Raw genomic sequence first — 17836 nt, 5'->3', positions numbered from 1 at the left:
CCAAACATAACGATGGTCATTATGGCCAAACAGTTCTATTTTTGGTTCATCAGACCAGAGGACATTTCTCCAAAAAGTACGATCTTTGTCCCCATGTGCAGTTGCAAACCGTTGTCTGGCTTTTTTTATGGCGGTTTTGGAGCAGTGGCTTCTTCCTTACTGAGCGGCCTTTCAGGTTATGTCAATATAGGACTAGTTTTACTGGGGATATAGATACTTTCGTACCTGTTTCCTCCAGCATCTTCACAAGGTCCTTTGCTGTTGTTCTGGGATTGATTTGCACTTTTCGCACCAAAGTATGTTAATCTCTAGGAGACAGAACGCGTCTCCTTCCTGAACGGTATGACGGCTGCGTGGTCCCGTGGTGTTTATACTTCCGTACTATTGTTTGTACAGATGAACGTGGTACCTTCAGGCGTTTCGAAATTGCTCCCAAGGATGAACCAGACTTGTGGAGGTCTACAATTTTTTTATGAGGTCTTGGCTCTCAACTGTATGTATGTACACTACGTGATCAGCTTTCTCCTGGCATCTGCCAAACCCAGATTCGTTGGACTGACAGATGGTGAAGCGTGATTCATCACTCCAGTCCACTAGCGGCGAGCTTTACACCACTCCAACCGACGCTTGGCATTGTGCATGGTGATCTTCGGCTTGTAAGTGCTGCTCAGCCATGGAAACCCATTATTTGAAGCTCCCGACGGAAAGTTATTTTGCTGACGTTTCTTACAGAGGCAGTTTGGAACTTGGTGGTGAGGGTTGCAACCGAGGACAGACGATTTGTATGTGCTACGCGCTTCAGCACTCGGCGATCCCGTTCTGTAAGCTTGTGTGGCCTACCACTTCACAGCTGATCCCTTGTTGGTCCTAGATGTTTCCACTTCACAATAACAGCATTTACAGTTGACCGGGCCAACTCTGGCAGGGCAGACATTTTACAAACTGACTTGTTGGAAAGGTGGCATCCTATGACGGTGCTACGTTGAAAGTCACTGAGCTCTTCACTAAGGCCATTGTCACGGCTGTCTAGGACCAGTGGAGATGTGGAATCAGGAGCAGGAGACAGAGGGCCGGAGCAACAGTGTTTTAATAATAATTGCAAACGCAATAGCCGTAGGGCACAGGGCGCGTGGCGAAGTCCGCCAGGGGAAAAATAAACGCACTGGAAAAAAGCGCACGGGGCGCAGCCCGGCAATACAATACACAATAACAGCGAAAAAAACAGCTTACACTCGCAACTGTCCTGAGTGGACAATAAACAGTCCCGCACGAGAACCCCAACTGAAAATACACACTAAATAACCCCCCACTAATGACAGACACAAAACAGGTGCGGGATAGACAGACAAAACCAAAAGACACAGAAACAACGATCGGTGGCAGCTAATAGGCCGGCGACGATGACCGCCGAGCGCCGCCCGACCGAGGAGGGGCGCCACCTTCGTTAGATACTGTGACAGCCATTCATTTGCCAACGATTGTCTATGGAGTTTGCATGGCTGTCTGCTAAATGTTATACACCTGTCAGCAACAGGTGTGGCTGAAATAGCTGAATACACTCATTTGAAAGGGTGTCCACATGCTTATGTATATATAGTGTATGTTAGGGCTGTCCCGGACTAAAAAACATCTTGGTCGACTGAGAGTCGTCTTCTTTCCACCAATCGATTGGTCGAAATGTTTAAACTTATTTTTACATATATAGACATACATATATATGTTTGAATAAAATTAACTACATATGCACTGAGCTTGTCTGATGCTTCAAGCACACTGTTTGATTAAATAATTAAGACACACAAATTACTTAAAGAGCCCGATGGTCATACTGTGTTAAAAAACAAAATGTGAGTGCCTGTGTGACTGGCGCACATTGTCTCGCTCTCCTCCCTACTGCAGTGAAAATGCACCACAGCAAGTGTTTATTGAGCTGTCCGTCCTGAAGCTGCAACATCATGTCAGCCATTTAGTTTCTCACTAGTTTCTGACTGAAAAGTTCTGTTATCACTAATTTGTTTAGGAAGAACATTCCCTATTCTCTCAACCCTTTCTCTCTTTAGTGAAGCATGTAAGCATCACATGCATGTGACCAATAGGGCCTGACTTATAGCCTATCATAATCACATCAATAAATTGTTTATAACAAACTCCGAACACAGTACGTGACAGCAAAATGGATACCGAAGACGTGAAAAAGAAACTCGAATTGGGCAAATGTTTACTGGTTGCTCAGGAGGGAAAGGGGAAGTCAGATCTGTGGAAGACATTTGACTTAGTTGTGGAAGCTACTGGAGCTCAAGGAAAATGGAGCAAGCGTTGCGTGAGTATGTGTGCCAAACAGTTGCTGTTAGATTACAATGTTATTTTTTCGGACAATTTGGAACAGTGTAAACAACACCAGAGAGTATGTTCTAATGAAAAAAATAAAAATTATATATATATATATATATATATATATATGCATACGTTCGTGAATTGCGGTTTATTTATTGTTTTGGCTGATTACTCACAGCTCCATTCGTTTTTTTGCTTCATTTTAAAACTAAAATGCTTGATTGCTTTTCAAAGCATGAGTGTCTCGTCTGCTGTGTGACGGCATGAACGAATGAAGGATTGATTGATAGACACAGTAGCATAGATATTGAAATGTAGGCCAAAGTAAGTTACGGTATTAAGACTGAACAGGACGCGCTCTTAGGCCTACAGCTCGATGGTGGTTATACAAGGCTGCTACACCAAGCCTGCTAATGATAATGACATGACTTATTATTATAATGATGATCATAATGATAATTGTAATAATAACAATAAGAAGGAGATCAAGAAAAAGGAGGATATAGGAACGAGAGCTGCGTGCATATTACCTGTGACAAACCGGTGCTGTTAGATTACAATATAAATGTTCTGCCTGTTTGGAACAGTGTAAACAACATTAAATATTTTATAAGTAATACTAGTCTGTTCTAATTAAAAAAAAATAGTGTAAAGCCTTTATTACAGCATAGCAAAGAATAGCGAATCTATGAAATTGCTTTCTCCAACATTTTGCCGTTGAATGAGGCTTGGTGCTCACGGAATCAGCAGGCTATTAAACAAACACTCAAACAGGCAAGAGAAGCAATATCTGTCTTATTTCTGTAGATATATATGGATAATTTATAAAGCCAGGCACATTTAACAGTTAGGCTGTTGATTATAGATTTAATTAAGTTGGGATTTCCTCTCTCCTCACGTCTTAGACAGTTAGGCTAAGGCAAGGGCTGTTCCCTCGTCTCTGCTGCTGCTGCCTCCGCCGCATTGTTCTCAATCCCAATATGCTGGTTAATTTTCTATTATGCACATAGCAACATAGGGAAAGGCGCCAATTCTACGGTTCACTGGATTATGTTTCAGAACCGCGGACAGCAACCGTATCCAATGCGGGAGAAAGCACAATATTATTATATACACTACCGTTCAAAAGTTTGGGGTCGTTTAGAAATGTCCTTGTTTTTGAAAGAAAAGCACATTTTTTGTCCATTATAATAACATCAAATTGAAATAGAGTTGGAAATGGATGATTTTTTATGGAATATCTACACAGGCGTACAGAGGCCCATTAGCAGCAACTATCACTCCTGTGTTCCAATGGCACGTTGTGTTAGCTAATCCAAGTTTGACATGCTGCCTAGAAGGCCAGCATCTCGGAGTCGCCTCTTCACTGTTGATGTTTAATGAAGATGCCAGTTGAGAACTTGTTAGGCGTCTGTTTCTCAAACTAGACACTCTAATGTACTTGTCCTCTTGCTCAGTTGTGCACCGGGGCCTCCCAGTCCTCTTTCCATTCTGGTTAGAGCCTGTTTACGCTGTTCTGTGAAGGGAGTAGTACACAGCGTTGTACGAGATCTTCAGTTTCTTGGCAATTTCTTGCATAGAAAATACCTTCATTTATCAGAACAAGAATAGACTGACGAGTTTCAGAAGAAAGTCTTTGTTTCTGGCCATTTTGAGCCTGTAATTGAACCCACAAATGCTGATGCTCCAGATACTCAAGTTGTATTGCTTCTTGATTCAGAACAACAGTTTTCAGCTGTGCTAACATAATTTCAAAAGGGTTTTCTAATGCTCAATTAGCCTTTTAAAATGATAAACCTGTATTAGCTAACACAACGTGCCATTGGAACACAGGAGTGATAGTTGCTGATAATGGGCCTCTGTACGTCTATGTAGAAATTCCTACAATAATCATTATCAACATTAACAATGTCTACACTGTATTACTGATCAATTTGATGTTATTTTAATGGACAAAAAATGTGCTTTTCTTTCAAAAACAAGGACATTTCTAAGTGACCCCAACTTTTGAACGGTAGTGTACATTAGTGTTGCACCATTATTGTTTACATACTATAACCATATACAATTTCAGTATCATGTCTTGATGATGGACTGACATTCTCGTGGCCTCAATGGATTAGTCCACTGAGACAGGCGCAAATCAAACATGCGTGTGTGTGTGTGTGTGTGTGTGTGTGTGTGTGTGTGTGTGTGTGTGTGTGTGTGTGTGCGCGCATGTGCATCTCTTTCTGTTCTCCTACTACTAATGCTGTTGAGTGTTCTGACAGTGCTTTGAATGTCCGTGTGCTATATGGTTTCTCTGTTGGTTGTCAGGCAGTATTGAACCACCATTGAATTATCTTCCCCCTCTATGTCGTCGCATGTTCTCATCCACATTGGCTTTCGCCTGTCAGATAACTCTGCTAATGAGCAATTTATTATCTAGCACCAGCCTGCATGTGGCAAGGCAGTTTAGGAGTGACTTTTTAACAAGCTTTTACAAACCTGCATTGAGAAAGTCTTCTTTTTTTGTTAGAAAATAAAATACAGTTATTCTTTGCACTGGCAGTTTTTTATAAGTGAGGCACAAACACCAACACAAATACAACGCCGTGTGTGTGTTTGTGTGTGTGTGTGTGTGTTAACAGGGCTTGTTGGAGGTCTGCTGAGGGCTCTTCTTTGATTGTGCTGTGAGGGGCAGCTCAGCGCTCTAGGCCTTTGAGATATGTGTGGAATATTAACATATCAACGAGCATTTAGCTTCAGTCTTGTTGAGAGAAGTTACATGAATATTTCGAATTGTCAGACAGAAACATGAATTTGCTGCGTCTCAGCATGACAAACTGTAGCAAAAAAATAACAGATCGATTGTCCACTCCACTAAATCCAAGTAAGATTAACAAGATATAACAGTATTTCCGTGTAATTTCTCAGAAAACATTTGGACAAAGTATTGGATTCCTCACGCTGAAACTGCCGGATATTGTATTTCTCCGTCCCAATGCACACTGACGTATGATGAGGTGGAAAAGGAACTGTGGCACTATCAATCTGTCTGGTGTCTTTATTCTTATGCTTCATAGGCTTTATTGTTCCTTTATGCTATGCCTCATTAGACTGTGAAGCGCACGTGCAGTCTTAAGGAGATTGGTACTTTCTTTGTTTGAGCTATTGGTTGTGGTTGGTTCTCCGTTTTCTGATTGGTGCTCTGATAAGTTCTCCATTTCTGTTTGGTCCTCTGATTGGTTCTCTTTTTCTGTTGTGTTTCTGATTGTCTCTCTGTTTCTGTCTCTCCGTAGAGTTCATTGCCGCCCTTCACGCCCTCACCCACTGAGTGCCAGTCGGCTGGACTGGTGTCCAACTCGCCCGTCCTCTCCGGTAGCTACAGCAGTGGCATCTCCTCCATGAGTCGCTGCAGTGTGTCCGAGGCGTCGGGCACCGAGGCAACCACTGGAGACCACCCCGCCCACCAGGGGCCCACCATGCCCAACTCGGTCTCCTCGGGCTCGGACGAGCTCATCCGCCGCGAGAACAAGACGCCGCCGCCCTACAGCGTGTACGAGCGCTCCAACCCTCGTAGGCCGGTTCCCCTGCCCCACAGTCTCTCCATCCCTCCCAGTCTGGACCCCCCGGCCCTGCCCCCCAAGCCCCACCAGCTACGCACTAGCAGCATGAAGCTGGTCCCAGCATCGGACCCTCGCAGGGCCGACGGGGTGCCCCATGTCCCCAGACCCAGACCTCTCCCCAGGAAGGTCTCCCAGCTATAGGCTGGGTGAGGACCTACAACCCTAGTGGGTTGATGGGTGACACCACTGGCGCGTTTTGCACTTTTTACACTGTCTTCTCTTCAGTTTGGTAATCCCAGGCTCTGCCCAAGACAGACTCAAGACTCATGAGTCTGTCTCATTGTGAAGATCTTTTTTCGAAAGGGCTTTGCGTTGACTGACTTTGTCATTCTGCACTTTTAGCTCCAGTACAGTAGGTTCCACACGGTAAATTGCTGCGTTTATCAGAAGAAAATTGAAGACAACGAGCTTAGGCGTCGATTTTTCGATTTTTTTGATAGATGTAATAGTCCCAATATATGTGTATATTGGTTATATATAAGAAGTGTTTTGCCTTAAGTATTGGAAACAGAGTCTTTTATCCATGAGTCTTGCACGTTTTTGAAGTACACTGTACTTTTCTATATAGCTAAAAGGTGCTAGAGGTCTCATGCATATGCATTTCAGTTTATGGTAGTAGCTGAGGGTGTGTTCACATACATCCAAAATGGTACCGGAACAGGAAGCAATGACCATTTGAAAAGTGCTGTATAGCTAAAATCGATGCCTCGTTTTTTATTCTTGGTCAGTAATGGAACATACCTTTCCCATAGGAATGGAGAATTGTAGTCGTAACAAGATACTCAGAAATCCACCCCTTTCGTGATATTGAATCACTCAAATCTCTTGACCTTTCTTCAAGCTCTACTCTAAGCCATAAAGAGCTCCTTCCATCTTTGAAATCCCCTTTCTTAGACCAATGCACATGTTTCCAAAAATCCTTTGTTCTTGTATCTGACATGTGCCACTAAATTGAAGGCTGCATCTCCAGTAAATTGTGTGTAGTTCTAATTCATTGGAGGCCATTGCTGTCAGAGGGGCCAGAGATGTGGACACACCCTAACCCTCCTGCATGGAGTGTAGTATGTACGTGGTGGTGGATCTTTTGGGGTTTACCAAGTATTGTGCCAAAGGAAGATGTACTGTATGTATGCTGTAATGAAAAACTAGAATCCTGAACCTGGAAACACTCCATTGACTAGACAAGCTGAGTTTGTACTAGCCCACAATGAAAACAACAGACTTTGAGACAAATCCAGTTATTTAGATGAAAAGTCATTGTGGGGGGGGGGTATAAGAATGACAACTGTTACAAGTAAGGAATAGGGATATGATATTAGCACAAATGAGATTGAATCTGCGTTAACAGTGGTCACATTTACCAAGGACTCACTCTATCTCTTGAGTTGTTACCCTGGCGACCACAACGGGCATTTGAAGTGCAGTATGTATGGTAGAAAAGATGCCTGCCATCTGCCACCCAGTAACTGCCGGCAACTCGTACACACACGGGGGGCTGCTCTTCTATTTGAGAATCTTTTTAGAAAACCATTTTTCAACTCATCGTTGTTACGGTCACGCTTGTACAGTACAGCCGAGTGAGCGAGAGGTGTTGTCTCCGACGTACGCGGTGGACAGTATGTACTGGTATCGAGTCCTCTTCTCCTGTTCTACGGTATCTAGGCAGTCGTCACGTCAGGCGGTTTCCTGTCAAGTGTTTTATGAAGAGAAGACGACACCGTTTTTGTAATACAAAGTGTAGAACATTTGCGTAAATATTGATCACTTAATTCAGTACGACGGTTTTCAGAATTAACTTGGGTATGGTTTGTATGTTTCACTTTTGTATGTTTAATTTCCTTTTTAATTTGTTGTGAATTTTTTTTGATCAAATATTCACATGAATCAGTACTTGAGAAATTGTAAATTATATAATGAGATTGTTGTAAGTATGCCAAATATAGTACCTTTGTGTATTACTATTATTGTAAATATTGTGTTTTTAACAAAGTGTAGCTAATACACATTTACAGCTTTGAATGTTGGAACAGCAAATTATTGTTATAAATGTCAAAAAATGCTGTTTTTAGTGAGTGTAGAAGTCTATAGTAATGCATATCTACACCTACAGTAACACATTTACATGCTCAATAAACTGCCCTATGTAATAAAAACATTTTGCTCAAGCACACCTTTGAATCATTCCCAGCTCTAACCTGTTAGAAACAATTCAGTGATAATTACTTCGATAATAGTTGCATTGTACAATGTATGTGTACAGGTTGAGCAATCGCAGCAGTGTTTATAGTGATCTTATGTGTACTCTAACGTTACATGATTCAGAATCAGCTTCGTGTCATCAAAGTCATTCCCACACAGTGCAACGATAATCACGTGCTGTGGGCGCTCAAGGTGTGGTAATAGTTTATGAGGAACTGGTGCGTGATCCGATAAGACAATGTGCACACACGGAGGAAATATTCCTTTAAACCGAACACATCTAATGAACGTCTCCTTTTTTAGTCTGCTGGGTGAGTGGGTGAGCCTGGATGATGGTACTCTTCATAACATCACATCACCGCCAAGAGGGAGTACCCTTCACCGGATCAGATAGACGCAGTAATACAGTAATTGTGTCTGAGGCTGGTAATTTGACAGTGTTAATCGTGTCAGAAATGAATTTCCTCTAATCCTGAAGACTTCTCGGAAGAGAGAACACGTATCGGGGTACCGGAGGAGCGATTAACGTGCCTCCATTCTGGAACCCAGGAGAATGGCTTGTCAGTCCTACCCTCAATGGGCTTGTCAATCATCCTTACATTCAGCTTTCACTAGCAGGAAGGAAGCTGCGTTTCGTTCATGGACTGAAAGACGGTCTCAGCAGGTTCGGGGAAGGGTTTATTCATTATGTACAACACAACTTTTTGCGGATGCAAAAACTAGACATCCTGTGTTTAAGTGAAAGTAGCTTAATTGTAACAGAGCTAATAGCTTGAAGGCACGACTACAAATGATATATAAATGTTGGCAACTAGTGTGGTTTCCAACAATCACTAACATAACACCATACATTGTAACAATACGTCGTTCAAACTGTAGTCAAACTCAGAAGAACAGTTTAGCCTCGTTATTTGGATGCTAAACATCCGACATTGGAAAGTGTTCCATAGGTGCTAAAAAAGAATTAGCAAGGGAAGGCAGGTTTTTAATTTAACCTTGCCTAGGGCACATTTTGAATAACACACAAGCCGAGAGAAGCCCTTGGTGTTTTTCTCTCTGTGCTAAATCTCCCTGGAATAGGAAAGCTGGAGCAACTCGACGGTGCACTGAGATCCGGCTTTTCAGAGAGGAGGGAATTTTCAAAGGAACCTGAATAATTGATCTTTTTATCCGTCTTATTTCCTATATCAACTTTGTTGTGCTCCTGGCTTATGGGGATTTACCTGACAGCTTCAAGTGCTCAGGTGCTTCTTTTTTTTTCATGCCAGAATGAGTGAAGTTACATTTTTAGTGTGCGCTGTTCTCAGTGGAAGAGTATTGTCTCCACTGTGTAGGGATTTACCTGGTAGTTTCAAAGGGTTAGGCTGTTAAGGATGTGTGTGTGTGTGAGAGAGCGAGAGAGAGGGGATTATCAATTGGAGACTTACTCGTCCAGAGAAATTAATGTTTGTGCATAGAGTGGCCTCGCTGAAATGGCCAATGCGTTTATAAAGGCAGTACTTGTCGATAATGAGTACACAGTACCAATACGCCGCTTTAGAGTCCATACATTGGTCCTGGAGGACACGTGAAGGTCTTAGACTACGTCATAAAGAATCAGCAATCATGGGAATCCAATGGGAGTCCTGTGCAGTGCTTACTACAGCACAAGGACTACATTAAAAGAGACATTGATTGGTAAATTACCAGTAAAAAGAGCACAAAGGAATTGTTGTCTTGGGAAAAGGACACGTGTTGAAGGGCGTTGTTAACTACCTCTGTCTGTCCTGGTTGGGGCTAGTTTCTTAGCATGCCATTGAGTTTCCTTCCTGTATGGTTGACTATTTGAATGTTTGTGCGAGTTCAATAGCCAGGTGTGTTTACGTCTTCAGTTCACTTCAAATAGTATTATGCCATTGCTCTCTTGTTGTATTATTCAGACACTTCTATTTGTTATCAGAGGACCGACACAGACAGAGAAGTGGCTTGGGGTAGATTATAGTACAGAGGTAATTTCACTGAACTCAAAGAGAGGAAAATAACAGCCCTGGATGCACCATATTCATCACGACTGCATGGTGAGAGGTGTAGCACCCTCCACCGGGCACTTGAACCTGTACTTTCATTATCTCACTCCCCATCCTCTTCGCTTACTCATTGTCCAAGGTCACCAGACTAGAGGCCCTGTTTACCCTGCTCCAATACCCACAGCGGACCCTCGTCTCTGGCCATGCTGACACCTCCTCCACCCCCTGTGCTGCTGAGAAGCTCCAGAGGGACCCTTTTATCCGGAGCTCAACACTGTTAAAACCAAAACACAATCTCTCTTCCTCTCTCTCGCTCACTCTCTCTCTCTTCCTCCCTCTCTCTCTCGCTCTCCCTTCCTCCTCCTTTCTCTGATGATCACCTTAGTTCTGCCTGGGTGACCTTGCCACAGCGAAGCGCAGATGAATAAACATGAGCCCGATGAAGCCAGTTGGGGATTACAGGGCTACGCATATGGCACCGCCACCTAAACACTAATAAAGTGTAGAGTACAGAGTCACTACTGTAACGTCACACACTCATTACCTTAACCAATCATTTACAGGAGGAGCTGTAAGAATCAAATCAAATCAAATGTATTTATATAGCCCTTCTTACATCAGCTGATATCTCAAAGTGCTGTACAGAAACCCAGCCTAAAACCCCAAACAGCAAGTAATGCAGGTGTAGAAGCACGGTGGCTAGGAAAAACTCCCTAGAAAGGCCTAAACCTAGGAAGAAACCTAGAGAGGAACCAGGCTATGAGGGGTGGCCAGTCCTCTTCTGGCTGTGCCGGGTGGAGATTATAACAGAACATGGCCAAGATGTTCAAATGTTCATAAATGACCAGCATGGTCAAATAATAATAATCACAGTAGTTGTCGAGGGTGCAACAAGTCAGCACCTCAAGAGTAAATGTCAGTTGGCTTTTCATAGCCGATCATTCAGAGTATCTCTACCGCTCCTGCAGTCTCTAGACAGTAGAAAACAGCAGACACTGTAAGGTGTTATGACTTCAAAATCCATACAATAAAAGATATTGAGTAAAACGACTAAACCATTGAATACGTGTTTATGGTTTAGACTAGAGTTTGAGTTATAGTAGGGACTAAATGGTTTAGTAAAGTGACTGAAAGCTTGAAAAACAATATTTCAAAGGCAGAATAAACTCAAACAAACTGTGTCATCAAAACAGCAGGCAGAAGAAAAACCCGTTCTCTGTTTCCCCAACTCCATCTCACTTCTGATATTGCATTGTGATTGAACATGCACCAGTAGTGGCAGTGGCGGTGTTGTTTGAGTAGGGAGGGATGGCTGCTGTGGACCAGAATATTTGAAAGGCTCTGGTGGGAGTGATATACTGCTTGGGTACACATGGTTTGATTTTAGTGTGACAATGACTTGACTGCGCTGAGGGCTTCTGTGAGCTTTTCCATGAGTGATTATTTTGTCCTCCATAAGTCTCATGGGGCATTCACAAAGCATTCCTATGGATTTTTCTGGTCATGTCATAAAATTGTATGTGGCTGGAAGCATGACTACTGTTTCTCATTCTTCTCCCTGCGGTTCTCCTCTATTAACTTTTTATCCTGTTTTGATGGGTCTAAACGAAACAAGATAGAGAGAGAGAACGAGAGGGCGGGGGGAGAAAATAAATCAAAGAAAATAAGCACTGCATATCAGGCAGTAATAAGATCTGAAAACACCACAGTAACGTTGTAGCACTCTAGTGCAATGTATTATAGGGATACTACTGATAGCCACCCACCCAACCGGTAATTTACCAAAGTTACCAGCATCTTCAGTAATTCTGTGTTAATGAAGCTCTCATCAGGCTCGATCAAGTGCTCCAGGCCACCACCCAGACTTGCTGATCAATAAGGTATCCCCCCAAGAACTCCTAAGCCTCACCTCGTTTGTCCAACACAGGGTAACATGCTGATTGGGGTTGTATTCGTCTACTGTTTTAATGAAGTTGATGTCACTCTGTGTGTGGTGGGGATTTTCGATTTGTGGTATAGTGGAGTGAATGTATAATGTATTGGAGATTAAACCCAAGGTCTTTCTGCTTGGATAGCATATGGCAATGCTTTAGAGAAAGTACTTCATGTGATTTCAGGGTTGTCTCAGTCGATTACAGCTCCACATTTGGTGGTTTATGAGCTGATTAGAATATCATGCAGTGCACATTAGCCACGATGGCAGCCTGGCAGGCTTGGCATAACCCATTGGCCTTCTAGGCTGAAGGAATTTATTTGGACTTCTTTTGAACAACCTTTGGGTGATTCCTCATGAAACTACAACAAAAAAATACCATGATTTTGGGGGATTTTCACTAAATGTGGTCCATAGAAGGGTCCTTTTGGAGGAAGGATTGTTGACATACATTTGACATTTGTCACTCCCTGATCCTTTTAACCTGTCCTTGTGCTTGTCTCCACCCCCCGCCAGGTGTCGCCCATCTTCCCCACTTATCCCTTGGGTATGTATACTTGTGTTTTCTGTCTGTCTGTGCCAGTTCGTCTTGTCTGTTCAAGTCAACCAATGTTTTGTTTTACCTGAAACCTGATTCATTTCTATCTTAAAGCATAATTGAGCATATTTAAGACCTCAAAGTGTTTCATCTGTAGGTGCTACAAAGCAAAAGTTGGTGTCATGTGAAGCTTTACCGTTTGCTCTGTAATATGAGTTGTTTTTTGATTTCAATAACAAATGTCTTACATTAATCTATGAATATAAAGAAATATAAACATGCATATTGAAAATATAAAAAAATGTGTTTGTAAAATGTGACATTGTTGAACATAGTATACTGTACAGTTAAATCAAAGTTTGAGAGTGGGATCTCTGCTAGTTTTAAACTTATGGCCCATTTTATACAGAGAAATTGACATAGTAGGCAATGTAACCAATCACAGCCCTTATTTTAATTGTAACTGCACATCCTGCAAATTACCAGCAGAGGGCGACCATTTTGAATCCATTTTCACATTCACTCTGTTGGTAAGGCTTACAAATTGGATCATAACTCTAAAAGTAGCAGAGATCCCACTCTGGAATATTGATATGCCAGTAGAGTATACTATGTTCAACAATATATACAAACATTTGCCAAATCATTCTCATTAATATTCATATTTTTCAATATTCATACATTTATGTAAGAAATGTGTTAATGAAATCAAAATACTATAAATAATATGACACCAATTTTTGCTTTGTAGAACCTACAGATGAAACATGGAGTTTTCTAGAAGGCCTGGGTAAGGCCAAAATGTCAAAAGTATTTCAACTTCAAGTAAATATTTATCAATTATACTATACACATGTCAAATATATGTCAACAATCCTTCTTCCAAAGAACCCTTCACTGGATTACATTTTGTGAAAAGCCCGCAAATCAAGGTATTTTTTATTTCTAGTTTCGTTTGTAAACGATGTTAAATCAACCAGTGTGTACCCAGTTGGGTGTGTGTGTGTGTGTGTGTGTGTGTGTGTGTGTGTGTGTGTGTGTGTGTGTGTGTGTGTGTGTGTGTGTGTGTGTGTGTGTGTGTGTGTGTGTGTGTGTGTGTGTGTGTGTGTGTGTGTGTTAGGCGGCCTGGCCAGACCAGCAGGGAGGGTCCTGCTAAGCACCAGCTGCTAGCTGCCTTTCACACCGGTTCCCACCAACTGTGGGCCCTGAAATATTTACAGTGGAGGCAGCTAGTGTGTTTTGATGGAAAATTCATTTTCAGCTCAGATCTATTTTTTGGGCATCCCTCTCTCTTCCTCCCTCCTCCTTCTCTATTCTCTCTCTCGCCCTCCCTCTCTTCATCTCCTCCTCCTTCCCTTGCTCTGGCCTCCTAATCGTGTTATGAGGAGTCAAGGAGGTAAATAAAGAACAACCCTGGTTAGTTTCTGCACTTAAGTTTGTTTACTTTCCTGCCTTTGGTGGAAATACATTTTTGGCCTCATGTGTGTGAGGTGATTGGTACATGGCATAGCGCATAGACATATAATGAATAGATTATACTTCCATGGCATAGCCAGAATGGCCAAGTTTTTAGTGTGAGCTATAGACTGATATAAAGTGATGTGAGTCTAGCTTGAACAGCTCAGGACCTGTCGTCATTCTACCTATTATCATGGATGCCATAGCTTCAGCATGTGATGTCAGAGAAAGGTATATGCAACCTCTCTCTCACTCGCTCTCTCTGTCTATCTCTCTCTCTTGCCTCTCTCTCTTTTTCATTTCTCTCTCCCCTCCCTCCCTCCCTCCCTGGTTTTATCAGGATCTGGCTGGCTTAGAGAACAGCTTCTTAAATGTCAGGGAGGAAAGACGGCACCAGAGGATGTTCTGGAACCAAAACTCCTTCCCCCTACTCCGCTTTGCTAAAATGAATCTTGCTATCTCGCTCCAGTCCAAATGTTGCAACATTTGGTACAAACCAAATGTTGGTACAAACCAAAACCCACAAGCACACTGTTAACAGAAGAATCAAGATGAAAAAGCGAAGTTGAAATGGACAGGGATGGACTTTGCGTGACCCTGTGGAGTACAGGGCACAGTGACACATTGATTTATGAAAGCCTGGTTTCTCAGCATGGCTGGAACATAGAGCTAATTAAGTTACATAATATAGTGGGCCTCACCTTTCAGTTCTATTGAGTGAGGTCATGTGGCCTGTTAAACGATTGGACGCTTCGGGTGCCAGGGCACATGGGTTTCCATGGAAATTAACTTTGTGAAATGCTAAAGGGATTAGTGGGCCATTGATTGAACCTTTTGATTTCCTCCCTATACTGTACATAAGCAGGAATGCACGCACGTGCACACACACACGCATGCACACACACCGAAACCCTCAGGGGAACCGTAGAATGTCAAAGTAGCATGGGGCCTCCCGAGTGGCGGGGTGGACTAAGGCACTGCATCGCAGTGCTAGCTGTGCCAGTAGAGATCCCGGTTCGAGTCCAGGCTCTGTCCCAGCCGGCTGTGACCGGGAGACCCATGGGGTGGTGCACAATTGGCCCAGCAACGTCCAGGTTAGGGGAGCGTTTGGCCGGCAGGGATGTTCCTGTCCCATTGCGCAGTAGCGACTCCTGTGGCGGGCCGGGTGTCAATACACGCTGTCACAGTCGCCAGGTGTACGGTGTTTCCTCCGACACATAGGTGCGGCTGGCTTCCGGGTTAAGCCGGTGTTGTGTCGAAAAGCAGTGCGGTGTGGCTGGGTTGTGTTTCGGAAGACGCACGGCTCTCGACCTTCGCCTCTCCAGAGTTTGTACGGGAGTTGCAGCGATGGGAGAGGACTGTAACTACCAATTGGATACCACGAAATTGGGGAGAAAAAACCCAATAATAATAATAATTGAAAGTAGCGTAGATTCTATTTCTCATTTGATCAGAATGCAGCATATTTGATTATCATAATTACTGTAACAGCATTAACAATCGAAATGTTTTGCCACAAAAATAAAGTATGTACAATAACAGCATCATTCTACCTGTAATGGTAGTTTAGAGCTGCTACATTGTGGGTTGTTTTATAAGCCTTCAGGCCATTGTATGATTGTATGTCCTATATCAGGGTTTCCCAAATTTGGTCCTGGGGCCCTCCCTGGGTGCACATTTTGGTTTTTGCCCTAACACTACACAGCCGATTCAAATAATCAAAGCTTGGTGATGAGTTTAATCAGCTGTGTAGTACTAGGGCAGAAAACAAAACGTGTACCCAGAGGGGGCCCTAGGACCAAGTTTGGGAAACCCTGTCCTATATGATTATGGTGTGTCGCCAACCAGGCCTACATTCCAGGAAATTATGTATTCTTTCGTATGCAGGACCGTTTCTATTTTCCATCAGAGAGGAAGTTACACTAATGCACTGAAGTGGAGTTGTCACGCCACAATAAACAGAGTCATGCGAGGACGATCGACAGTACAATTGATAGTGATGATGGCAGGCCAATAAAATAAGATGTCTGGGCCCAGTGGCAAACTGCTTCTCATCCCACAATGCATAGCATGATCCCCACGGGTGGGGTTGCGTTATAGAGCCAATGGAGGTGTGTGTGTGTGTGTATGTGTGAATGTGCAGGCATGTGCAGGCGTGTAGAGGAATCCATCCTCAAGAGAGAGCCTTTGGGACCAGTCTCACTCTCAGAAGCTCATCTGTTCACGTACCTGTGATGCCTCCGGTCTAGTTATCCACATGTAACCGCTGCAGGAGGAAAGAGGAAGGAAGAAGGGAGGAAAAGACAGAGAGGGAAGGATGAATGAGAGATAAATACTGTAATGCAGTATGAAACTACAGTATGTACAGTTAGAATACACACACCAGCCTGGGGCATCTCTCTCATAGTGTTCTTAAAGCAGTATGGGCCCAGGGACCCTAGGGCAGTCTACACTGAATCCTGGGCTCACTATCTAACACAGCAGGTATAGGTCAGGGTACAGCAGAGGTGGCATTGCCTGCGAACCGAACAGGCCCTTTATCCACTCCTCCTGGCATCCCTGCCTGGCCCTGGATGAGAATAAAAGTTGTTCTGTCTGCGTTTGATCTCCATGTTCTCCCCAATTTCAGCATATCCAATTATTATTTTGTCTCATCACTGCAACTCCCCAACGGGCTCGGGAGAGGCGAAGGTCGAGTCGTGCGCCCTCCGAAACATGACCCGCCAAACCATGCTCCTTAACACCCACCCGCTTAATCCGGAAGCCAGCTGCACCAATGTGTCAGAGGAAACACTGTTCAACTGACGAACAAAGTCATTCTGCAGGCGGTGGCCTGCCACAAGGAGTTGCTAGAGCGTGATGAGCCAAGTAAAGCCCCCCCCGGCCAAACCCTTCCCTAACCCGGACGATGCTGGGCCAATTGTGCGCCGCCCTATGGGACTCCAGGTCACGGCCGGTTGTGACACACCCTGGGATCGAACCTGGGTCTGTAGTGATGCCTCAAGCAATGCGATGTAGTGCCTTAGACTGCCGCGCGACTCGGGAGGCCTGATCTCCAATTCTAATAGAAGAGGCATGGAACAATGGGTATGTTTTTTAAAATTATTTTCTCTTCTCATCTTCCAAGGCTCTGGCTTTATGACGATGGCTTCTGTGACAAAGGCTAATTGTGTTAGATTTGGCCAGTCGCTGCATCTGTAGGAGCCCCAGCTTTGTTCATAATATCGCCTGAATTGATCTGTTGGAAAATGAAAAGGCAATAATAGGCAATCAGATCTGAGTGAGGCGTGAGGAGTTGCATAGCTTTTTCATTATTTGGCCCCACTCCAGTGATTTCTCTGCCTTACGCCAACGCCGGCTCCTCAACTAGACTGTAACGTTGAAAGACACGTCATTTCGTTTTAAGTCTTACCGTCCATTTTCATAATTTTCTCTTAATCTCAATCTACAGTTAGATGGGATTATCCCTAGAACCTTAAACTATGTCTCCTCTTGTCCTGATTCATCCATAGAGTACCAAAGTAGGATTCATAATACCCATAAAACCTAGCGGTCAAACAAGGAAATGGTTTCAATCGTTTTCCACCATTCATTTTTTCCCATAGGGGATTTTAGAAACTCTTAAAATAAGGGCTGTGTTTTGTGTAGGTTCACCCTGGCATGAGGTTTTGATAACCGTGTAAATCTCTCTAGGACAAGGTGACTTTTATCAATATCTCCTGTATTTACCCTCCCAAAATGAAATGCTAATTAGCTGCTA

General features: G+C 43.3%; 1 protein-coding gene across 6 annotated transcripts in view; it reads left to right on the top strand.

The window, feature by feature from the left end:
* Positions 1 to 8110, top strand: part of LOC106609220 (dedicator of cytokinesis protein 4) — a 141397-nt gene extending 133287 nt beyond the window's left edge. For all 6 annotated transcript variants that reach the window (XM_014207754.2, XM_014207749.2, XM_014207751.2 and 3 more), the window contains one exon: positions 5616 to 8110. In XM_014207754.2, coding sequence (XP_014063229.1) covers positions 5616 to 6083 — 468 coding nt within the window. In that variant the 3' untranslated portion in view covers positions 6084 to 8110. The remainder of the gene's footprint in view (positions 1 to 5615) is intronic.
* The last annotated feature ends 9726 nt before the right edge of the window (positions 8111 to 17836 follow it).

The sequence above is a fragment of the Salmo salar genome, chromosome ssa07 (assembly GCF_905237065.1).
Source record: "Salmo salar chromosome ssa07, Ssal_v3.1, whole genome shotgun sequence".
Taxonomy (NCBI): Eukaryota; Metazoa; Chordata; class Actinopteri; order Salmoniformes; family Salmonidae; genus Salmo; species Salmo salar.
The sequence above is the reverse complement of the archived record's forward strand: the minus strand, read 5'-3'. Positions and strand labels throughout refer to the sequence as shown.